This window comes from Gymnoscopelus braueri (assembly GCF_963280865.1).
Source record: "Gymnoscopelus braueri genome assembly, chromosome: 2".
In the NCBI taxonomy this organism is placed as follows: Eukaryota; Metazoa; Chordata; class Actinopteri; order Myctophiformes; family Myctophidae; genus Gymnoscopelus; species Gymnoscopelus braueri.
The window spans coordinates 19,548,104-19,574,111 of NC_137604.1; the positions used below are offsets into that span (position 1 = coordinate 19,548,104).

Here is a 26,008-nt window from a genome sequence, read left to right on the forward strand (position 1 = left end):
TCTTCTCCTTTTTGTCCTCTTCTTTGTTTTTTCACCCTTCTTCTTCTTCTTCTTCTTCTCCTTCTCCTTCTTCTTCTTCTCCTTCTCCTCCTCCTCCTCCTCCTCCTCCTCCTCCTCCTCGCTCTCTAGTTTGTTCCAGGCCACAGCCCCAGGGCACTCAATGGTCTGCTCAGTCCCCCACTGGAGGACCCTGTGCGTGCCAGCCAGAGCTCCCTGTGTGACATGCTCCAGGACAAAGAGAAGAAGACCAGCACGGGCACCGGGACGGGCATCAGCCTGGGCATGGCAGGGGCCACGGGGGCCACAGGCTCTGGCATGGATCACTCTGCCCTCATCCCGCTGCGTGCCAAAGACTTCCGAGAGAAGAGCGACGCCCATTTTGTGGACGTTATCAAGGAAGACAGGTGAGGTGACGTTTATCAAAATGCTGTTATTGCTGTTAGGAAATGACATCACGGCCTGTCTGTTATACTGATTGATTGATGACTAGGTGGCTGTTTTGACGGCCTACGATGAACCCAGCTATTCTTTCCGTGTGCCAATTCACATTGACATACCGGCATTATTTACATAACTGATCATTGTCCGCTATTGTTTCAATACTGTGCATGTGTCAACAGAAAATGTTATAGACACCAGAAAGGAAAAGTAGAGGAACAGGCTCCTGTATTTGCCATGCCATCACAGCAGAAGCGTGTGTGTGTGTAGGCTATAATGTATTATGTTGTGTTTATAGTGAACATGACCACATATTCTTCGGCAGTTAATCCTCTGGAGAATTCTGAACAAGTTCAATGGCTTTCCTTTATGTCTACAACTTGCATTGTATTAAAACCAAAGAAAAGAAAAACCAAACCAAACCAAACACTGTTATATTGTTAGGAAATTGAAATAGACATGTTTTTTTTATCTGTTTATGTGAGCAGTACACACATTTCTTATTTACACGCAAGCTGATAATAAATTAGTTACGTAAGGTAATGTAAATGAGATTTCATAGCCATCTAGACGCATGCATTTCCCCTCAGTGATCAATATAAAGCTATGATCCATAATCTATCGGATAGCGGCATTCCAGTGTGTCCTGCAATCCAGCATCTTAATTTTTGTTTTGTTTTGTTTGCCAGGTTAGCAATTGTTCAGTAGAAAAGGCTTATATAATATCCTGACACTGACATGCTTTATAGACTATTACTTGGTCGTGTGTTGTTAAACTTCTTCTCATTTATGCATGAGAGCAATACTTTATTCACCCTCGATGGCCCACTCTCTGTGTTTTTTCTATTTTCTTACTGAGACCTATCGGTCTATAGTTGGTCCGCTGGGAAAAAGATTTCATAATAACAATAAAAAACTAAGATTTAAATATAGTATTATACTTATTAATTTACTATATGTAAAACATGTAGACTGGTATAATTATCATTCGTAAAACCAGAAATGGGCATGGCCTGGGTGTTCAGCCTAGCAAGATGGCGGCTCTGAGCCAAGTCCGATAACACCCCACCTGGCCCTCATTGGAAACATTTGTTAAAACTTTGGGGAATAAAAGTGTCCGTGTGTTCCTGGAAGGCCGACTGCCAGTCAGTCAGTATGAAAAGAATGTATCAGTTCTTCCTTGTCCCATGACAAACATTTCCACAGCGCTTTGTGTTGTTACGCACATCTGTTTGGAAGTTATGCACTCTGCTTATCATGTCCCCTTCTAGAGTAAAGACCATCGGGTCACCAAAATCAGTAGCGTTGTTCATCCTTCGGGGAGAATGAAAGTGGACATCATTCCATGGAAATCCAGCCAGTAGTTTTCTAGATACATTTTTGGGGGCTAAAGTGTCAGACATGGCCATCTGTGTCAGACACACCGGTGTCAGTGTCACGATCTACAAGCTCACAACATGTCGCATACACATGTTGTGAGCTTGTAGATCGGCTATTTTAGCCGCACGGCAATACCGTACAATGTCGTATAAATCAGGCTTAACAAATGGAATGAAATGGCCATTGAGAGAACAGCAGTGGAAAGGGAGGGGGAGCGGGCGGAGGGACTATCGCCACCTGCATAACTGTTGTGGGGGGCGTGAACATTTTGGATACCGATGGCGTATCCAAAACAGGTGAAGGTCAGTGCAGGAGATAGGCAGTTGGCTGGAGATGTCTGCCAGGATGGGAGGACATGAAAGATTGTTTGCACACTTGCACGTATTTGCTAGAAATATGTTCAGGATTGTGGTGTTCCAGCATACACAAGCGATTTATATCAGTAATGTCAATTAACAAAAAATAAAATAAAATAATAATTTGGTGTGTCCCCCTTTCAATTTCACTTCTGTCAAGAGGTAGGGATGTAGAATGAATGGATAAAGGATTAGTTTCAAGCATTGACATAGGTGACACTTGTATTTTGCAAAAGGCTACTTGCAACATCCATTAAAAACATCAATACTTTGTACACCAAGTCTGTATGTCAGGGTTTCCCTTGCCAAATACATACATACTGTACTTGGTGTCTTCCCAGGACCCAAACTTACAATAATACATTATGAATGAACCACTTCAGTGCAGTCACACCAAACTTTGATTCTGCCAATTCGGGCGGATTCTGCCAATGCTTTTCAATGGGAATGGAGCATTTTTTGCAGAAATCTGTGAATGGCAACAAACCACTCCGTTCCCATTGAAAAACATTGGCAGAAGCCGCCGCATAGAAAGATTTGGTGTGACTGCACCCTCAGGCCCCTTTTAAAAGACAGTGAAAATAGCTGACATAGCTGACAGCGGTTCGCAATACGAAGCATTGCCATCTTTTAGATTTACTAAAATTAGCTATTTTTTCTCCCCAGAAAATTGTTTGCCTTTTTTTCCTTTTTCTTTTACTTATTTTTGTGATATTTACTCGTGACCCATAGAAACAGGTCTCAGCCTTGTGTTTGGTAACACAGCTACATATGATCCTATTTGTGCCTTTGATTCCTAGCCTGATGAAAGACTACTTCTTCAAGCCTCCCATCAATAAGATCAGCCTCAACTTCCTAGAGAGGCCCCTGGAGACTGAGTACCGCACCAGCTACCAGGAGGAGGTACGGTACACACACGTGCACATGCACACACACAACCATGTGCATGCATGCATGCAGATATGTACTACCCACACACATAAACAGTGTCGTAAAAGTAATACAAGTTGCAATACCACATTGTAGATATACTCTGTTACAAGTAAAAGGCCTATATAATAATAATAATAAATAATAATGCATTTTATTTGTATTGCACTTTTTATTCACAGGGAATCTCAGAGTGCTACAGTGAAAACATATAGCCTAATCAATCATAGAAGGTTAAAAACAGGGTTTAAAAGGATATTGCTGACAATTAAACACGAAAAGGCCTTAAAAAGGTTTTAGGACATTCCAAATTTTATATGAGTAAAAGTACAAATGTATTGGCATGAAAATATACTTACAGTACTCATTATTAGTAAAATAAAAGTTCCTCAAAATTGTAAAGTACTTGATAAATGTACTTTGTAACTTTCTACCCCTGCACGCACGCACAAATCTTTTATGTGGAGAATCCCTATGACAGAGGATGGTAATGGACACATTTAGTGGATGATAGGGGGATTTCCCCTCATTAATTGAAGCATATTGGTTAGTGCTAGTGGTTTGTGTGTGAGTGTGTAGAAAAGAATGTGTGCACACATATGCAATACACATTCATATCTGTGTACACATAACACACTAACACACACAGGCATTGGTAAGCCAGTTTTATTTGGTCTGCATTGAACTTACTATGTTACTGCCCCCTGCTGTTATAATAGTGTCATTACATGGGTAAATCTTTCTCTCACATTCAAACAGTTTCATTTAAAAAACATAATCTTCACCTTATCCCTAAACATACTCTTTTTTTTTCTTCTAAATTTTTATCCCACGATTTTGTAACCCATTGTTTTACCCAGTGCCAATTGCCTATGTAATCCTGGGCGCTACTCTCCCTCTGCTAGCCTAGGGAGAGCCCAGAACTATGCTCATGCCTCCTTCAATGAATGAGGAGCTAGCAAGCCACTTCTTATCACCTGACAGGGGGGGAGTTTCCCCGGTAGGATGTAGCGCGTGGAAGGAACACATTATTCCAACCAGTTCCTTTCCCCTCCATCAGGCGCCCCGGCTGACCAGGGGGAGGCAGTATAGAGACCAGGATTACTTCACGTTTTTTGTGAGGGTACCTACCCTAGGGGACACACACGGGGAGAACATGCAAACTCCACACAGAAAGGCCTTTTTGCCAACCCCACCTAGGGTATAGGGTATAAACTCATTTCATCATAGAACCAAAAAAAAAAATTCTATATTTTCAATGATTTCCCCCACAGAAATCGTCCCTATATTTTTTGCACTCGTTTGAGCTCACAATACCACACAGGAAGCATACTCTGTCATTGTATATACTGATAGGACCCCCCTGCCCTCTCTCCCACCCCCTTCTGCCTCCTCCTCTTTTTTCAGTTTTTCGTCCATATCATTCTTTTATTTTTTCTTCTTCTTGTGTTATCATTCCTTCTCTTTTTCTGTTTTCTTTCTCTTCTTACATGTAATGATTACCAAAAAAGATGGTGATTGTTTGTGTGTTAATTCGTCTGTACTCCTGTAAGCGATGCTCAGACCATTTTTCTCTATAGGCATGAAGACATACAGTATGTTAAACCTGCAATCTGGAATTATTTTAATGAGTAAAACCAGTACTGATTTTTATTCAAACTGAATACTAGGAATTGCAGTTCTAACACATTGGTTCTCAAAGTGGGGTCCGGGAATAGCAGAATATACAAGCTCATAGCGCGACACCGAGTGCCACGCTATGAGCTTGTAGATCTTCTTTTTTTTTTTTTTTCCGGCACAAAATATATTTGAGATGGGAGGGTCCACAGCCAATTACATATCATTTTGGGGGTCCTATGTTTGAGAACCACTGTTCTAACAGACAAAGGAGCTACCATATAGACTACTAAATCATAATGGATGTAACACATCATGACTTTCATCATCTTTTTGCCTAGGTGACGAGGCAGGTGCCACTGCAGACGTTTGCCAGCACCACCTTCAGCTCCTTCCTGGACGTTCTTCTCAGCTCTTTCGTCTTCTTGGCGCTAACCCTGGCCTGCTTCCTGCCTGCCCTGGTCAGCCCAGCCACCACGGGACCCCCGGCCCCTACCGCCCTGGCTCTGGCCCCCCTGGCTGGCCTGCTGGAACTGGCCTCTCTAGTGCTGTCCATACGGTGAGGAGACTTAACGCACAGAACCCACCCAAGCATAAGCACATGGATGCTGCTTCATCTGGTTGGGTCAGGTGTAAGGGAATGATACAGTAAAGAAACTATAACTCAGTGTTAATTTAACTTTGAGAGTGCACAAATGTAACCAAATGGACCTACTTTTTTTTTTTTTTTACCGTGGATTTGACTGTGTATGAAGTTATTTCACATTGCATGTGTCTGTGGTTGAGAGAGATAGTAATAGAGCATATGTATGTGAATTCTATATATATGTCAGGGCAATGCATCTTGATTGTGGAGAGTCAGGGGGACCTGCAGCTGCTTTCTTGGTCCTGTATGTTTACCCATTAAAAATGGGAAAGCATCTGTGTTTAGATTTTTGCGTTGGCTATTAAAAAATAGCAGATATACAAGCTTGCAGCGCGTCACTTAGTGCCTCGCTGCGAGCTTGCACTACATTTTTGAATAATCTTGAAAGTGTGAGAACTACTGATTTAGGGGGCATTTGTATAATCGGCCTCAGGTCTTAATGGGTTAAGAGTGGGGCAGAAAGTTCAATGCCTGAGCTTAATGGTCCAGGACAGGTTTGAGTTAATCCATGTTTTAGCTGCTGAAAACCTTTCTTCTGCAAGGCAAGGGTTGACTCTCCTCTCCTCTCCTCTCCTCTCCTCTCCTCTCCTCTCCTCTCCTCTCCTCTCCTCTCCTCTCCTCTCCTCTCCTCTCCTCTCCTCTCCTCTCCTCTCTTACAGTATGGTGTTCTATCTGGATGAGGTGATGAGCTGCACCGATTCGCTGCTCAGGGTGGTCTCTGGTTGGATCCCTCGTCATGTGATCGGGGCCGTGCTGGTTTCCCTCCCTGCTGTCTCTGTGTTCTCCCACTTTACCTGCGGCCTCCACCTGCCCCTCCAGGTAAAAGGGCTGTGTGTGTGTGCGTGCGTGCGTGCGTGCGTGTGTGCGTGCGTGCGTGCGTGCGTGCGTGGGTGGGTGGGTGCGTGGTGGAGTTAAAAGAAGGCTGGATGGTCAATAGAGGAGGGTTGCCATAAACTCACACAAACTTCTCAGAATGGTTTCCTGGTTGTTGATCATAAATGAAGCAACAACAGAAAGAATAAGCAGGCAGCAGGTCTGGTAGGGCAATATGCCTAATTAACCACTTTCACCCTGGTGTTCCTATTTTGGGCATGTCATTATGGGTGAACATTTCACAAATTTCAGTTTTGTGTGACACTTTTTGATTTGATCAAGCGAGTCTAAATTCATCAAATTTGTGACTCAAGTCCAAGTCGAGTCTCAAGTCCAAGTCTCAAGTCCACACCTCTGCTTCTTGTACCATGACTATATCACTGCTGCTGCGCTGCCACTACTATGATGGCAATATTGCTGTCATGCTTTGAGGGTCTAGCCTGGTATCCACAAACCACAGGCAGCAGAGAGACACATGGTGGGATGAACTCTGGGCTCATGGACATCTGAAACTAGTGATCCTTTGAGAGCAGCAGACTTACATTACGTAGCATTAGCAGTGATAGGAACTGGAGCAGAAAAACAACAATGGAGCTTCACCTATGGATCTTGGCTCCAAAAAAGTTTTCCTCTCTCTAAATCCTGTACTTGAAAAGATTGAGAGCAGCCTTTGCGTGCCGTGATTTATTCATGCTGAGCCAAGGTTATATTTCACTTTATGTGCTAAGTTTGATTATTCCCTTCCAGCCTCTGGCTTATGGCTCCTTGCAAGATGTGTGGTGTTATCTATTCTTTCACCCCTCTTCTTCTCCTTCTCTCTCTATTCTCCTCTCTCTCTTCATTCCGTAAGGGCTTCCAGATCAAAGCTATGGTCCCATAACAGAGAGAGAGGGGGGGGGTGCACGTAGAATAGCGAAGGTGAGAGCAGTTTTTCTATCAATGTGATCGTTTTCATCTTTGAAAGGGCCCACAACTCAAACGTGCACGTTTGATGTATTTTCTCCCATGAGAACACCAAAATAATTGGATGTGAATCCGTATGGTTTTTGAAGACCCACAACAGCATACTGTGGCTGTTAGTTGGCTGAGGAGAGACTTCCCAGCATGCTTTTGGGCGATACTGTCCCTGTCCCTGTCCTTGTTCTATTGTCGTGATATTATTTGCCGTGGGGAATGCGTTGTGGGCATTTGAGTGTTATCTGACCGTGTGTAATGTATTTAGTTAACGTTCATTTAGCTATTTACTTTATGTGTGTTAATTTTGGGGAAACAAACAACGTGAGTAGTGGCAGAGGAACCCCTCCTCCCCTCCTCTGCATACATCAGGAGTTGAGTTGCTTGGAGAGGAGAGGCAATTGTGTAGCATTGCAAATAAAGGAGATTTCTATAACCAGAAGTTGCCATGCCTGATTGAACCCACAGTTTATCACAAATCAGAAATAGTTTCCAAATGAGGAATTTTCTGATTTAGAGGAGGTCTATTTATGTATTTTTTCATTTATGTATTCATTTATTTATTAATCAAGACATTATTAGCATTCTGCAGTTACAGTTCCCTACTCTAGAAATATAATATTCACTTACTTACAAATTACAGTAGGTGGGGCGTCAGGGTGGGCAGGGGTAAGGTTTGCCCGGCCAACACCATGGAGACGGGATGAAATCCTCCAAGGTACCCCCGGCGTGGCTGGGTTTTCCCAATGAACACACAACTGGCCATGTTTCACATGGTGGGAAGCTGGCAGGGTAGAGTGATCTCTGTCAATGCACTAGTGACTCCTACGGGTTGGTCAGCAGAGAGCAGAACAGGGAAAGATAGTGTGTGTTCCTCCGCACACGTTACTTCCTCCGAGTGAAACGCCGCACTGTCAGGTGAAAAGAAGCGGCTGCTGTATCGGAGGAGACATGTGGTTGTCTACACCCTCCCCAGACCATGGAAAAAGGTTTATGAAAAAGAATCAGCAGGTGGAATACCCATCTCCCATCTTCATTGGCTGCTAGTAACAGTCAGTACCTAATTAATTACAAAGCCTTTTTTAATAATAATAATAACATAGTAACAACCATGAATTGGCCATGCCATACCACACAATACATCAGACTTAACTCACTCCCCATAATTGTATGTTGAAAAAGAATAATTGCCTGCTCACAGGATGTGGGATCCCATGCCATTATTCAAATTAAAATGTAATCAGCAAATAAACCTCCTGTTCCAACCACTTGTGACTGGCTTCCTGCCAATACCAGGGAATCAGACACAGTCTTACTATATAATCCCAGATTCTAGATTCATTTAAATTTAAAGGAGGGTAGAGTTAAGCTAGAGGGTGAGTTAAGATGGTACCTTGCAATGGAAAAGGGCCTGCTCTTATTGTTTACTGTAATCCTGGGGACCTACACCAGTGTTGCACTAAACCAGTGTTTCCCAAACAGGGGTCCTTACCCATTTTGGGTCTTGGACCATTTTAAATGTACAGTATTTTAACCTCTGCAACAACAAAAAAACTAAGAAATAAATTTGATTTTTCAAAAATATATACAATATATAAAATGTTTTTTTCATAACTACTTTTATTATACTATACTTTTATTTTAATAGTGAAAGTAGCATACCTATAAGCTCATATGTGTTGCAACGCTTTGTGAGCTTGTAGATTTTTTAAATAGGCATTAAGTGGTACTTAATGCATACTTTTTATACGTTTAGTGCCTAGGAGGACCCCACATTTCTCTGTTGAGTCTCGAGCGGAAAGGTTTGGGAACTTCGGACTGAAACCTCTCTTATGGCCTTTATGAAAAACATATTAGGGGCTAACTTTGGTGTGCTCAGTTTAATAGTAGTAGTTGTGGTGTCCTTTCTTGCTCAGTACATCTTTTTTCTTTCTTTTTTATGATCAACACTTTATTTGGGCAAGCAAAAGAAAATTATAAAGAATTAAAAAAAAAGCATACATAATAATATTGTACTTATTTTTTCAGGTGACCATGTTTCTGTGCTGTGCCACCATCCTGGCAATCGTCCATTTTTGTAACTTTTGTCAGCTGAGTTTCTGGATGCGCTCTGTCCTCGCCACTGCTACAGGTGCCATCCTGCTATTGCTGCTCTACTGCCCCCTCCACAGGAACAGGTCTGAAACTACACCATTCTACACCAATCTACAACACACACACACACACACACACACACACACACACACACACACACACACACACACACACACACACACACACACAGACACAGACACAGACACAGACGCATACGCACACAGACACACACACACACGCACGCACACACACACACACACACACACACACACACACACACACACACACACACACACACACACACACACACACACACACACAGGTATGCATTTCAAACACTCAAGGACTTTTTAATCACTTAAACCCTAAATACGTTGTGGACTGGTGATCCCCGGGGCTCTATACAAGTAAGACGCGCGAACGCGGTAAGCGAACGCAGCTCGAAAACTAAGGCGTTTAAAAAAAAAAAAATACCAAAAAATTCTGCGTTAAAAGGAGCATCTTAGAAAAATTAAAATTCACCCAAATTGTTTTTGAATGTTTTTGAACAATTCAACAAAGTGTTTGAAGTGCCTGTTTCACCCACTTCCGGGGGGCGGAGCCAAAATCCGAGGCCGAAGTATTTGTTCGTAGACCCCGACTTTCGGGGGGGTAGAAAAAGTTTCTGAGCGATTCGGGCACTTTTCATTTAACATGGGGTTTCAATGGGGAGTTTTTAGGAGCCTTCTCTGGGGCGTGGCTTCCGGGGGAAGGGGCGGGCTTAAACGCAACCTTGACAGGTGTGTTCAGTTTTCAAAGACCTTTCATTTGATGTATGGTACGTCTATATTGGACATTTACTTGGCTGCACACAGCTGCACATAGGCAGTGCACACAGACACACAGACACGCAGACACACACACAAGCCAAGCACGGTTTCATAGTAAGCTCCACTTGCGCGGAGGCGCGCGGAGGCGCGCCTTCGGCGCGCCTCCTTCCGCTGCGTTCGCAACTAGATCCACTAATATTTCACCCTACTACACCATACTCTTCACCGAATATAGCCTGCCTAGAAGCTCACAGAGCTTGTAGATCTGCTGTTTTCACCAAATGTTCGCCTCCAGAATAGGGATCCTATTTGTGTTCATGTGGTTAATGCATTTGAGCTCTATACATTTGCAGTCTTGTGGGGGGGGGGGGGGGTCCTTTTGTGTCTTTGTGTGTGGGTATATATGTGCTTGTATAACCAGGTCTGTCTGCTACCTCACACACTCACACCACTCTCATCTCTTTCAGCTCCGGTAATGACAGCTCACCAGCGATTGGGTGAGTGTTTCTGTGGAAATGGAGAAGTTTGATAGACGAGTGACATTTGAGGGGTCAATAGGGGTTGAGGGTTTTCTATAATCATCTCTCTTGCTCTCTCGCTTTCTCTTTCACTCATGCTTTCTCTTTGGTACGTTTTCTTTTTTCTCTCACTCTGAGAATGTTCCAGCAGTAATGGCTGCTAAATGTCACCAGCGATGGAAATGACTCACAGCCCGCTACCAAGACTAGCCTTTTTTTATTTCTATTAGAGCCACACGTTACCCTGCTACACTGCTGATGCAGAGAGATTGGCAAATGCATTCTTTCTTGACATTTTAGCCCTCATCCCTTTCTGAAGATTTCAAATTGCTGGGGGGATGACGGTAAATCCATGCCTCTGCTTTTGATATTCCCCCTCTGGTGATTCATTTTTATCGGCAGTTGGGATATGTTTTATCCCTGCTTCTGGTCAAACTGAGTTAAATACATGGCATGGACATGGACTGTCTGATATGCTTGATATTTATTTTAATGTATTTTTGGCCTTTTTTATGCCTTTATTGATAGGATAGTAGGTTGACAGGAAATGGGGAGATAGATGGGGAGTGACATGCAGCAAAGGCCGGGACTCGAACCCGGAACATGCTGTCAGGCTACTTTTGAGCCTAGGTGTCCGGACTGCTATGCCAGTTTTTTTTAAACAATTTATAATTTTTTTCTTTTTCAAATTGACCTCTGCGTGTGTTATAATTTGGCATAAATGGTATAATGGTAAATGGTGCATTTATATTTATTTATCATTTATCACCTTCAACTTTACTGTGTTGCAGTTCCAATTTTGTCTGCAAATGTTTTCGTTTATTCACTTCCAATTTAACTGGTTTATCCTATCGTGTATGAGTTCTCTCTCCTAATTGGATTAAATTGGTATCCTGACCTGAACATGTATTTTCTGTTTACTAAATAGCCAGAGAAACAGTTAGAACCTTGCTACTGAACAACTACTCTATGTAGAGTGTCGGAATGTAGAGTTATTTAACTCTTATACAAACTCTTATAAATAAATAAAAAACGTACTGCACCTTTAACCACTTAAAGCAATGACACTTTGGTAGAGGTTTGGATTGTGTAGTTATCTTGCAATGATGTAACTCCAAACATTGGTGAGATATCTTCAATCGCTGCTCCATTGATTATAAATGAATAATTAAAAATAGGCTCCCCATTTACTTACATTGGAAGGAGAAATAGGTGTCAAAGTCACTTTTTTAGCACTTAAACAAATGCAAAGTGGATTCTGACAATTTACAACATCGAAACCTGGTTATAATTTTTTTTATATAAAATTGTCAACTTCCTGTTGATTTTACTCTTTGAATATCTTGATCCGCGGATCCAATTCGGATCTTATTCCTAATTCTAAGGAAAAACAAGCAGGAACTTGAATTTTTTATAAAACAAAAAATAATAATTCAGAACCGGGTTGTTTACAAAATGTACTAAAAGTGTCACTTTGAAACTTTTTTTTGTTTTTTTATGTCCTCAGAGCTAACCTCACTGCCCTGGCTGATGGTTCAGCATTGACCACTCCAGAACCCAGCCACGATCCTCTGCCGCGACCTCTTGACCTCTTGGTCCCGGAGGCCATCCTGGCCTTCTTCCTGCTCCTCCTCTTGGTCTGGTTCCTCAACCGCGAGTTCGAGGTCAGCTACCGCCTCCATTACCATGGAAACGTGGAGGCTGACAAGCACCGCTACAAGATCCAGACCATGCGAGACCAGGCCGAATGGTTGCTGGGCAACATTATCCCCATCCACGTCGCTGAGCAACTCAAGGTTTTATTTTGACCCCACATAAGCAGCTTAATCTCACAAGGGTTATGATAATACAAATTATTCACATGCACACATTGTTTTAGTTTTTGAGGATTTAGCATGCTAGGTTTTAGTTTTATTAAGGGGCTAGAAAAAGCGTAGATGGATCGATAGCCTATTAGCTATTTAGCATATAAATATGTTTAACTTTAACTCCTTAGTTATACAATCAATCACCTATGTCTTAATGTTTTCTCAGTTGACCCAAAGCTACTCCAAGGACCATGACAATGTGGGTGTAATCTTCGCCAGCATCGTTAACTTCAGTGAGTTCTATGAAGAGAGCTACGAGGGTGGTAAAGAGTGCTACCGCGTCCTCAACGAGCTGATCGGTGACTTCGACGAGCTACTACGCAAACCAGAGTTTACCGGTGTGGAGAAGATCAAGACCATCGGTGCCACTTACATGGCGGCGTCGGGACTGAATATTCAGCAGCTGGCCAATTGCGATGACCACGATCCTCACGAACACCTGATGGCACTGTTCAACTTTGCCCTGGAGATGATGGGCGTCCTGGACGACTTCAACAAGAACATGCTGGGCTTCGGTTTCAAGCTGCGCATCGGATTCAACCACGGGCCGCTGACCGCCGGGGTGATCGGCACCACCAAGCTGCTCTACGACATCTGGGGAGACACGGTCAACATCGCCAGCCGGATGGACTCCACTGGCGTAGAGTGTAGGGTGCAGGTGAGTGAGGGGAGCCACGTCGCACTCAGTGCCATGGGCTTAGAATTTGACTACAGAGGTACCGTAAATGTGAAGGGAAAAGGGCAAATGAGGACCTTCCTGTACCCTAATTGTGGGGAAAGCTTATCGGGGAACCAAGACCAGCTGTTGGAGGGCAGCGGTGTCGGAACCTCACCCCCCGTGGCAGTACCAGCCAATAAGACTTCAGAATCGGCCGCAGAGGCGACGGCTAATATTCCCTCCTCCTCACATCCCGCTCCTTCATCGTCCACCTCCTCTCCCTCCACATACGTACCTCTACCCCAAAGCAGTGCTGGAGGACTTTCAGGAGCGCAACCGGAGCACGACCCAGCTGAGCACACAGCGGAGAAGGAGGAGGGATATAGGGACGCTTGGCACCGCCCTGGCCACTCCCCTGCCCCCCCAGAACTACTCCGTGAGCCCACTGCCAGGCAGGTGCCCTCCCCGGTGCAGCCCGCACCTCTCGCACATCAGGAGGAAGAGTTCGAGGAAGATGATAATGAGGTCGATGAGCTTTCGAAGCTCAATGGAGAGTTCTACTCACGCCTCTGATTCATCCTCCGGGTCACCCCCCCCCTGCTGCTCCTCACCGCTGTCTCTCAATGCACGTCTCACCAGGACTGTCTGTCTAGTCGTGTATGTGGGTGAGATATCCCTTCTTATATAGTGTGAGTGAGGAGGCTGCTCCTTTTTTCCAGAAGCTGTAGGAATGGAAGTGGGTGTAGGTCCCTCTTAATGGACACAAGCCATGACTATTAGCGGCCATAACTTTGAGGGCTATAAAGTTTTTTTTTGGTTTTGTCATTAGAATGTGGCTTGGACATTGGGGTGGGTTGGACCTGTGTTGAGCACAGCGAAACAAAGATGAGAAATGGCCAAAGGGGATAGGAAGGAAGAGATTTGTTGTTGATATATATTTTTTCTTATATGTTTTTGTCATTAAGTGCCTTCAGGACTAGAACAATGAATGAACAAATATGTCTATTGAACAAAACAAAACAGAACGTTTTGAACACCCCACCACCAACAACACCTAGACTGCGGAACACTGACCATATTCATATGGCGGTCATTTTGTTTTTACATCATAGTCAGGGACGTCAGGAAATCCCTACCCCGACAGGATGGGATTTCCTAGGCGAATACCCCACTCTGAATATGACTTAAGAGAAAAATTGGGCCATCGTGTGAATATGGTCAATGTGTAGTTCCTTACTCCCTGCTTTTTTCAATGCAATTATTTGTTAAATTGTTATTGTTGTGCCATATATATATTTTGTAACTTGATCAAAAATCTTTACCTGAGTTCAGAGGAAAAACAGAATTTCTAAGTGCCAGTGGAGCGTAATGGGTAGAACAGGGAACTAAGAGTAGAATGAGGGACTGACTACAAGCAGTATTAATTTGTGTATTCTGCTTTGACACAAGGGCTTGATACAGTATTCATTTGTGCCAGTCTCAGAATAAAGGGACATATTAAATAGGGCCGCATAGAATTTAGTTTGCGTATTAGCTAAATTTACAAGTAAGCACAAACAATGTTTCCTCGACCACTTGTATTAGTAGTCATTAGATAGCTTTTTAAAAATCAATTTAAAGGACAGAATAGTAAGGGAATATATTAGGAAGGAAATGTGATTTTAAACAAATGAGATCATTTGGTTATCAGAAAAGCAGGAAGACACTTTAAAGATACTTAAATGGAACTGTGAGTGACAATCATTAGGTAGTAATGATCACAGACTTAGAGATAACACAGTGGTCCATGTTGATGTTGGTTAAATTGTCAAAGCACAGATTAGATGGCGACCATGACATTTGTTGGTATCTATTTTACTGTGTGCAAAACCTGAGACTAGTCAACATTCTGAAGTTCCATCCAATTACGTTGTCAGTGACAAAGGTTGCTCTGACCATCTCGAGATTCAATCAGTATTTGATCATTGTCTGCCTTTAGCTTTTGTCATATACTAGTCAAAGGGTTGGAATTTTGACTTTTTATCCAACCATAGCCTCTGCATTGAGAGGGCCTCTACTGTATCAATTTACTTAAATTGTGCCACTTTAATTGAGTGATCTATAGGTGCAATGCAATCTATATTTTTCAGCTGATTCTTTTCTAGTGCCTCAAATTATGACAAACTGTATTTTTTAACGTGTTTTTCTTTCAATATGTGTTTTTTTTTTATCACACTTGCGTCATGATGATGGATTATGATTGTATGTTTGAGGGAATGATGCGCCTTGTGCAGTTCTTGCTGTGACTATTTTGACAAAATCCATCTAGTTTTTTTCCTTCGCTCTTTGCAGTTTTCTATTTCTCATCAACTCCTTGGCTGGGAATAGCGGTGTGCCCATGAAAGAACTTGCACCTCCAAATGTTTCCTCTCTGCTGATTACTCTGGATTTGTCTTCTATTGTGAAACAACATGTTGGGATTCACTACCCTCCCATTTCTACTTTGGGCGTTTGTGTGTGTGTGTGTGTGTGTGTGTGTGTGTGTGTGTGTGTGTGTGTGTGTGTGTGTGTGTGTGTGTGTGTGTGTGTGTGTGTGTGTGTGTGTGTGTGTGTGTGTGTGTGTGTGTGTGTGTGTGTACTCTCCCGTTTCTACTGAAGGCATGTGTTCTTGTGCGTGCGTGCGTGTGGTTGGGTGTTTGTGTACATGTTTGACAGAAGTTAGACTGCATGTAGGTATTTATGTCCTGGATAAAGCAGGGCCTTACTGAAACAATGAGGATGCATTTTCAGCCAACATTCCCTGGATAAATAAAGGTATAAAACTGTTCAGTATTTGATCAGTTTGGCTTTACTTCACATGATCTTCTATCATTGAGTCTTCAATGGTCTACAAGGATGGGAGCTGATCCCAATTATTTGCCTTGCAGATTAATAAGTAAAAAATACTTATTGAGGCAGAGAAAGAAAAAACACAGTATAACATTGGAGAATAGCAATTAATATTCAAAAACAGTGACAGAAAAGATCATGTGATGCCCAAGTGAATCGATAATATGGCCACTGGCTCATTAACAATATGTTATTTTGTTAGATAACATGCGCCCCCACTGTGCTCCAGCCTGATGCAGACCTGAAAGCCTAAAATCATGGTTAAAAACTATTGAAGGTTCCTGTTCCTATAATAGCACACATCTGTACATGGACAAATAAACGGAAGGATTTAAGTACACTTATGCTGGCTCTGATCTGTAATACGATGGGATAAGGGGATGTTTGTGATTTTGAATGTGAATGAATGGTGGAGTGATTTCTCTTCTTACTATTCAACTTTCTGTCTCAGAGTACCATACTATTGTCCTTTCATTTGGTTTACAAATTGTATTCTCTTATAAGAGCTGATCTTTTAGTTCTAAGACTTGTTAAAAAAAAAAAAAAAAAAGCATACATACAACATTACTGTTTGAAGTGAAGCAATATTCCTGCCACTCTCAGAGGCAAAGCTGTAACTCTTCAGCTGGGAGGTCATTGAGTCTGTATTTACATTATTATTTATGGTTGATTGTCATCGAATCTCCTTTCAGCATCATTTACATTTTTTGGGAAGAGAAAGAAAATCACAGGGTGAACATTTTCACAAGGAACATTTTTATAGCCGATAATTATTGAATGACGACAGCAGTGTATGAAGGAGTGTTGTTAGGGCACAGAAACCATAATTTTTGCACATTGTTTGTGTCAGTTTCTTCTAACATTTATCCCTCAATTGATTGGGGAAAAAAAGCTTGATTGACTGTTTGACCATTACATTCAAGGTCTTAGAACTTTCACCTCAGCACTTGTATGTTGAACCATACGCTTGATTTGCATGCCTCCACCAGATAACTCTTCAAAAAGCTACCGGTCTATGCTTTGCTTATCTGCATGATTTCTACGTTTCAACAATTATAACTGAATGGCCTTCACTCTACAAGTGTATCGTTGAACAATAATGTGTGCCAAATAGACAATTTTGCCATGGAAAATTTTCAATCAGACATGCCAATTAAGAGAACACCTTTGAGAAAACCTTTGTTTCGTATTGACACTCTTTAAAACGCATTGCATTCAAACATCCTGATCACTGACGTAAATGATAACAAATGATTGCACGCATCTTTTTACGATACTATTTGCTAGTAAATTCAACCCTCGTGTTTTGACCACACTGGGACAAAGTATTAAATAAGGCAGAGTTGGTTGATTTAAAATGTTTGTGTATTTGTTTTAATTTCATGAATCGGATGATATGTTTTGTTTGTATGTTTTTGTGCACATTACCTATGTACCATTTATCAACACATGATCATAATCTGTACACAATTGCACAAAGCACTCAATGTTTGTACATATGCATAGGTATTATATTTCACATATGATTTCTTTTTATACATGTGCATGTGCCAGATTTTGACATCATGAAAAACAATGAAGAAAAAAAAAAGACATCTATTATCATTGTTTGTCTGTTTGAGTGAAAATGGGAGATGACTTTCATTAGCCTTGTTTTATTGTTGTTCAAATAATCATTAAGCAGAACATATGAGATTGATGGCTTATTGAGCCACTTAGCCACTCATCCCTGGTCTAAATTAACCAGTTTGCTTGTTCAAACTGGTCAAACATTCTCTCCTGTATAAAGGTTACAAACAATCACTGACCTACTGTGACAGTGTCGAAAAGGTATTAGTGGATAATTACCTTGGAACAATAAGAGCCAGTATAATCTTGCAGTATTACTGCCAGATTAGAGAAATAAATTCCAGTACATGCACACGCGCACACACACACACACACACACACACACACACACACACACACACACACACACACACACACACACACACACACACACACACACACACACACACACACACACACGCTACTAGGCTGGAGTATTTGAAAGTGAGCCTCTTTGTGACCAAAATAGGCTACATATAAAAAGAGATTGTGCACAGCAGAATGTCAACAGCGCATATGCATAGACATCTTCTCCCTCTCCTAAAGTGTGTCAAACATCAATAGTTTGAGACATTAACTTACTGCTAAAAGTAAGTAGTAAATCATTTTTGTGAATAGTAATAGGCCTCTGGCCTCATTTTAACAAAACTACATTATTCCTTAAACTCCCTGTGTCTCAACGTGGGGTCCGGGGAACCCCAGGGGTCCTTGAGGGGGTTCCAGGTGGTCCCCAGCAAATGGAAAGTTAAAAAGTTCCATATTGATCCATTTGTACACCCTCAGAATAATATTAACACTGAAGAGTTAGAGTGTAGATTGGGGGACCAGAGATTTAAAAAATAAATAAATAAAAATTGCATCAAATGGGGGTCTGTAATAATGCTTATCAAACTGGGGGTCCTTGAAATGGAAAATAATAATTTGGTTGAAAATAATAATAATTTGGATCCATTTGGTTCCTACCTAAATTAATGATAGGTAGGAACCAAATGGACCCTTTTATGGGTCTGTAGCAAATGGACCCACATATGAGTCTGTTTGTAGGCCTACACTCTCAAAGTTAAATGAATAGGATATTACAGTGTAGATTGGGATCCCAGTGACAGAAATCATATCAAATGGGGGGCCGTGGCCTAATCCAGTGGTTCTCAACCTTTTCAAGCCGTGACCCCCAAAACAATCATATTTGAACCCCACCCTGATAAGCACTTGGAATGAAGGAGTTGAGGCATTACATTTAGTTTGAATCAGCTCCACAGATTTGATGCGAGGCGTTGTGAGCTTGCAGATCGGCTTTTTCACAATGTTTTCCTCTTTCTTATATTATTTGACAATTTGTCCAATGTTTGACCATTTTTTTATAGTAGCCTATAGTTTGTTGATTACTTCTGATGTATTAATGGTCTTTTTCTTTTCTTTTATTCTTATTTTGAGGTATTAAGATCTTAAAAGACCTTAAATTGTCACTTCACTGTCATCTGCCGGTGCCGACCCACAGGTTGAGAACCACTGGCCTAGTAATCAATACTGGGGGGTCTTTGAAATAAAAATAAAAAGTCTCCCCCCCACCATGGACCACTAGTGCCCCTGGTGGTCGGCTCTGGTGGTATTCTACGTAGGGCGTGATAGCGCGACCCCTCCCCCCTCCACCACGGTCTATCTGGAAAAGAAAAAAAAAAAACTTTTTTGTATCGAAGGAATCAACAGCCGCCATCTTGTCGTGGCTCGGAATTATAGGGATTTCGGTCGAACACTGTTTTTTTATTAACAAAACGAGCAGCCTAGCCGTGGTTTGACAGTCTCCTGGCCCCGAAAACAACGTCCCGTCGTCGTGTGGGAAATATTTTTCACGAAAAATCAGGAATTGGACGTGCGTTGTTCGTCGGACAGAAAAGCCCCGTATATTGTGTGATTTCCCCCGACGGAGTGAGTGCGGGAGCCCCGTATCGAGCGTCCTGCTCGCAGCGCTTATTGTTTACCCGTCAACAACACGGACACTTCACCACCAAACTCAGCATTTTTATGCATTTTCGTGCACTTCCATTTTTTTTTTCATCGCACGATTTTTTTTTTTGCATGAAACAATTCGACGTCACACAAAAATGGGCTGTTTGAACAACTTAAAATAAACGACTTTCTGCCCAGCAACCATCCACGTGAATTTTTTTCCCCGTTAAAAAAAAAAATCTGCCGTTGAGTTTTTTTCATGGGGGATTTTTTGTTATTCGGGGTTATTTAACGATAATAATGTGGGGGGTGTTGTTGGGTGTTGGATTATCATGGGGTGAATGGCGGTGGCGAAGCGGGGCGCTGTTGCATCTCTTTTGAAACGCACCGACTCTCTTACTTCACTGCTAAGCAGCGGCTAACGCTAACCTAGCTCAGCTAGCAGCCAATTAAGCTAGCTATTAGCCAAGTTAGCTGACACATTAGCAGGCTAATAGCTTGCTAATGTGCTAACCAAGAAAGGTGGAGGTTCCAGAACAAGTGTCTTGATCGCGTTTTTTCCTTTAAAACGCTGTTAAAACACAACGATAACAACGAAACGGACCACCACCACCACCATGGCTGAGAACCTGCTGGATGTGGGACCTCCCAACCCTAAGAGACCCAAGCTCAATTCACCTGCGCTGCTGTCAGCGTCTGATGGACCAGGTAAAGGCCTCGACTAGCATCTGATCTGTCAAACCACACCTTAAACAGTTGTAGAGCAGTGGTTCTAGAACTTTAAAATGTCAAGGACCCCTCCCCCCTAACTCTGACAGTATACAAGTATACCAAATGGACCCGTCAGGGTCCATTTGGTATACTTGTATACTGTCAGAGTGTTCCATTTGTATACTGTCAGTTACAGACTTGTAAGGGTCAATTTAGAACCCCCTCAAGGAACCCTAAGAGACCCCACTCTGAGAACCACTGTTGTAGACAGTTGAAATGATCCGTTAGGGTCCATTTGGTTCCTGTCAGAGTGACAGACTTGTAAGGGTCCATTTAGAACCCCCCTCAAGGAACCCTGAGAGTCCCTGCTGGACCCCACTTTGAGAACCACTGTAGAAGAGAGTTTGATCTGTTTATGATGACGAGTGACATCTTTTTGACACGACTAAATAAGTGACTAACATTCGACCAAGCAGCTGTACATGTACTACTGCCTACAAACTGAAAAGTTTGTCTGTCAACTTTGTAGGTTTCCATTGCTGTCCTGGTGCAGTCTGGTTGATGCATGTTATACATGCGTCTGCAGACAGACACAACCACTAAAGGTTATAATCCCAGAGTTCTGCAGGGTGCTGATATGGTGGCTTACTTTAAACGAACTGGGTGGATGCATAGTAATAGCTAGCCTTGGGTCAAGACGGTCATAGATGTATTTTATCGAGTCTGACTTTTACTTTCGTATCTATAGATATGATCATATGATCACATGCATATCTTTGATCATAGATATATAAATGTCAAAATTGATTAAAATTGATCCAACTCTATGGTATAAAATGAGGAGGATCCTAGCTTGCAGACACCTAATGGTAAAGTCAAATAATATCACACCCTCTGTTAGAAGCCTCCACATCTTATTCCGGACTCTTGCCAGTGTCAACAGTAATAAAGAAGTATATTTCTTTGTAACAATAATAGACTGTGCTGCTGATGGTAGTGTCAAGTGGGGGTAAGGATTGCTCTTTATATTGACAGACAGACCATTCAGTCAGCCAGTTGGTCCTAAAACATTTAGATACAAGAGAATAATTTTAATCTGTGGGATAAAAATATCTATTACTATTATTTTGTGTCATGCACATGCTATAACGTAACCCTGTAGTATTTTTTTCTTTGACATGGATGATTGTCATTGTATCTGCTATAAAATAAATAGACTCTGACATAATAATATAAACTGATTCACTAAGACAGTGGCTTTCAACGTCGGGTTTGGGGGACCCCCAGGGGTCCTTGAGGAGTTTCCAGGTACCTCAACCTGATTGCAATGTTTGCAGGGTTCAAATATCACTTGTATGACTATATCACATCGTTTTATTTAGTTTAAACCAATTTTTTTAAATGGGGGTCCAGGCCTAATGAAAGTCAATGTTGGATTTTAGGGGTCTCTGACATAGAAAAGTTTGTAAACCTCTGCTGCAGCTGCAGCTGCACTACACGTTTGCAAATGGCTGCACCCAACATGATCAGATGTTGAACGAAAATGACAATCACAACAGCAGTGATTAACGACTTTCAACCTGGCTTTCCTACTTTGGGCATGTCGTTATACACGCTTTGCATGTTGTGACCTTGTAGTTAGGCTGTTTTAGCTATTTGTGATATGATGAAGTATATATAGGGCTTACTATAACAACATCCAGTGATATAATGAAGTATAATAGGGCTTACTATAACAACATCTAGTGCACATGACAGAGACACCACATGTCTACAGCGATCAATTACGTCCTCCTATATTATCTAGGGTCGGGCCATTATTTGCCTTTTTTGATATTCGCAGTTATGCAGCCGATGTGTCACGATTTGTAACCACTTTAAACCTGGTGTCCCTCATTTGAATATTTCATAAGTGATTAAAGTGAAACATTTTCAAGACGTCACTCATGTTTAACTACTTTAAACCTGGCGTCCATAATTTCAGCACGTTTTAAGTGAAAACTTTGATTTAAAAATAGATCTGTAAACTCATAACGCATTGCGACACGTTGTGAGCTTGTAGATCAGCTATTTTAGATTTTTCTTTTTGTATAGTAGGGCTTAACTGGTTAAATGAAAAAGTTAAATCTAGCAAAACATTTGTTTATTTAGCAATTTTTTACAAAATATCGGGCAAAACATCAGTAATCTGTGGCCTACTTAAATCGGGTTCGGCATCAGACCGAAACATCTGACGTCAGTCGGGCACTAATATAGTCCCAAGTGCTTCCCAGTTGGCAATTGTGATTGAACAGGTCTGGTGGGACTGCATTGTGGAGCATCATCAACAGTAAATTACTGCAGACAAAGAGCATGCTAGCTCACTGTGGCAACAGTCATGCTTGGAGCTTCTCATGCAACACCCCTTTGCCCTGACATTTGGCCTTTCCCTTCTGCAAGGGGCCCTGTATTAGATTGCATGTCTCATTTTGGGGTGTATGATAGCAAATGTTTCTGGTGTCTGTACGTACATGGACACTGGGAAGTAATTGATCTATGTCTTTAATTACATTACATGTGTGTTGTGTATTTTTGAAGTAGTAGTTGATGCGGGGGGATACTTTTCATGGGTGTGACGGAGGGCAAAAAAAGTCTCCCTCATTGAGGCCATCTGTTCCACAGCAGGGTTCCTCTGCCCCCTTGTCTCGCTGTATACAAATAATCCATTACAAGTCTGCAGTTTTTATGTTGTCATTTTGTCTTCAGTTATTTGTAAAGTGGTTCTAGATTTTGTTTTTAAATGCAGCATTCAATAGCTGCAGGATAGGCTTCACATGATTACTTGTGGGATGCTTTTTAAAACCACTTAAACCCTATATACTTCTGTGTCTATACTTGGTCCCTTTTTTGTCCCTCTACACCAAATGTATTCGTCGGAAATACCAGATCTACATGTGTTGCATTATCAAATAATGGAGTCAGTGATGTAGTTAACTGGAACTGGATAGCTCCAATTATTCCACAATACTTTATGCTTTTCTATGATGATATAAAATGTGGGATTCCATAACTTTACAACAGGAAATAACTCATACATAATTAGTATGAATGTCTTGCCGCCGTCAAACTTTGTTTGCTAGTTAAACTCCATGTGTCGGTCATAGGAATGCTGCATGCTCTTGCTCCTGCCCTCAGTGTGTTCACTCAGTGCTGCCTAAATGGCACATTTATGGCCCACCAGGCAGACGAAAGCTCATGACGCAGCCTCTAATGGAGCCATTTAGGTTTGTGCCTGCAGGCAAGGAGGAAAAACCCAGAGAAAAACAGTGGAAGGGGCAGGAGAGTAAATGAGTGGTGATGAAGGGGGTGTGTCGCCCACCCTTAAGAAAGCGCTTATGACTGCGCCTTTTGCCGGCAGAGTCCATAACATGGACTGATTGGTGGTTTTAAATGCCACACACGCCTCTGAGCTTTAATTTATGCTTGTTTACCCTCAGTTTAATCCAATCTCTTCCTATTGGCTAATATGGCCATATTTGCAGTTCCCATGTGCAGTTGTCTGCTCTTTCTGTTTGAAGACAGTGCGTAAGTTTGATTGCAAAGAATGAGAGGAAAAGAGGATTGTTGGAAAATGTAATAAATAATCATTTTGTTGGACTAAGAATTTGAATATCTGTATGTTCTCTTTCTATTTAAGCGTGAAATGTAAATTTACCTGGATCCTTCCTGGGATCTCCATTAGCAAGGATGCCAGTGTTTCCCCTAGGATGAAGTTGTAACCATAGCACTAGCACGGGGCACCCTTTCGTGCGCGCACAGCGCAAAATAGATTCCTCAAAGTCAGGTGAAGTCAGGTGTCTGAGATTGACAGTCGCTGTGGCTATTTTCAACCACGAACATTAACTAACGTCTTGCTCTTCTTTGTCGCTGTTTCAGTGGTGCGTGCCACTGGTACACACAACCCCTTTCTCTTTCTCCCAAATGAAGTCGGCGTGGGTCGGGTTCTGCAGCTAGTGATACCTCCGCCCTCTCCCGAATCATCACTCCTTATTGTAGGCATGCAGTTAGTAGCAGGTTATTCGGAGATAGTACAGCGTGGAATTCACTGCGCACGTAGCTACGTTTGGAAAGCTCTACCATAACAGCTACAACCAGCGTGGATATATTGTAAACACAAATACCTGCTGCTTCAATGCGACAAGTGGGCTAATTAACGAGGCTTATTGAATCATCACTCCTTATTGTAGGCATGCAGTTAGTAGCAGGTTATTCGGAGATAGTACAGCGTGGAATTCACTGCGCACGTAGCTACGTTTGGAAAGCTCTACCATACCAGCTACAACCAGCGTGGATATATTGTAAACACAAATACCTGCTGCTTCAATGCGACAAGTGGGCTAATTAACGAGGCTTATTGAGCAGCTGAGAAACCTGCACATTTAACCACAGAAAAGTAGCTCAAAGGAACTACACATTTTTATGCTGAAGTCTGTCATGTGTCCTCTAAGGTTTTCTCTAGCTCAAGAACTCAGCTGTCAGATGTGTCCCAGCAACAGGCATTTGTGTTGAAAATAGTGATGTGATGAGAGGGGGCGAGGGGGCTTTTGTACTGTCTGGAACTAGAACTGGAAAATCGGGGACGCAGCGTGGATAGCGCGACTGCGCAAGCTCTTGACAAAACGAACACATCTGTTGCAACTTGATTAAATATGCTGAGATGATGTACAGGCAAGCACAAAATTATTGACCCGGAATATTAATTGATATGCCGTTTTGCAAATAAAAGCTTCAACTTAAGTTACTCACTGTCGATGCGTCCATGGCATGCATCCTACTAATGAACTACAACATCTGCGTTGAAATCATCTTTGAAAAGCTATACAAACATAGCTGCAAAACAAAACGCATTCCAGCCGACGGTACAGCCTACGTTACTGAAACATGTGACCCATAGAAAGCTGTTATCCTAGGGTGAGCCATTTCACAGGAGACCCGTAGACTCACGAGAGCATGAGAATACGGCCCAATTCACACTTAGTCGCACGCCGGTGTCGTGCACCTATAAGCTCCCAATGCGCTGCGTACAGTGCGTAGAAATCCTTTTTTCAGAACAATCAAGCTGTGTCGGTCAAAAGCAAGGTGTGGAGTGCCGCCACAGTTAAATGCATATAGGGGAATCAATGGATGCCCTCACATCAGAAAATATTTACAATTTAGGCATTTAGCAGATGCTCTTAATCCAGATAAATTTACAGTAAGCAAGGTAAACACTTCAAGGTAATACTTCAAATGCATAGAGACAGTGTAGCGCCTCAGTAATCTATCATCATAGGTAAACTAAGATCATCAGTAGGGATGTTAACAATGTGTCGACTTTAGACTCATGCTTTTTTGTTTTGATTATTACAAAAAAAAGAATGGCTTGTTCAAAAATGTTATAAACGTTACTATTTTCCAAAATGGCCAGTTCCAAATGTAAAAAATGTTTAAATGTTTTCCAAATGGTTGAGGGAACGGTGCGTGTGTCTGTGCTGCGCTAGTGCATGACCACTGACCGCTCTGTCTGGTCGTGTTTTGACGCGACCGTTCTTGTATCCAGAGCAATGGAGAGTGTGGAAAAGAGGTGAAGAAACGAGTGCAAGCAAGTTGGAACGGGTGGAGAAAAGTGTCAGGTGTGATGTGTGATAGGAAAGTATTAGCAAGAATGAAAGGGAAGGTGTACAAGACGGTGATGAGACCAGCTATGTTTTAAAA

The 26,008-nt window shown here is 42.1% G+C and overlaps 2 protein-coding genes across 7 annotated transcripts in view; both read left to right on the top strand.

Moving 5' to 3' along the window:
• Positions 1-17,653, top strand: part of LOC308094594 (adenylate cyclase 9) — a 41,088-nt gene extending 23,435 nt beyond the window's left edge. The window contains exons 3-10 of the mRNA XM_080441347.1: positions 130-404; positions 2,975-3,077; positions 5,063-5,280; positions 6,027-6,186; positions 9,223-9,371; positions 10,565-10,594; positions 12,123-12,411; positions 12,650-17,653. Of these exons, the coding sequence (XP_080297473.1) occupies positions 130-404; positions 2,975-3,077; positions 5,063-5,280; positions 6,027-6,186; positions 9,223-9,371; positions 10,565-10,594; positions 12,123-12,411; positions 12,650-13,714 (2,289 nt within the window). The 3' untranslated portion in view covers positions 13,715-17,653. The remainder of the gene's footprint in view (positions 1-129; positions 405-2,974; positions 3,078-5,062; positions 5,281-6,026; positions 6,187-9,222; positions 9,372-10,564; positions 10,595-12,122; positions 12,412-12,649) is intronic.
• Positions 17,654-19,317: 1,664 nt separating this feature from the next.
• crebbpa (CREB binding lysine acetyltransferase a) overlaps positions 19,318-26,008 on the top strand; it is a 71,697-nt gene continuing 65,006 nt past the window's right edge. For all 6 annotated transcript variants that reach the window (XM_080416725.1, XM_080416730.1, XM_080416727.1 and 3 more), the window contains exon 1: positions 19,318-20,272. In XM_080416725.1, the coding sequence (XP_080272851.1) occupies positions 20,182-20,272 (91 nt within the window). In that variant the 5' untranslated portion in view covers positions 19,318-20,181. The remainder of the gene's footprint in view (positions 20,273-26,008) is intronic.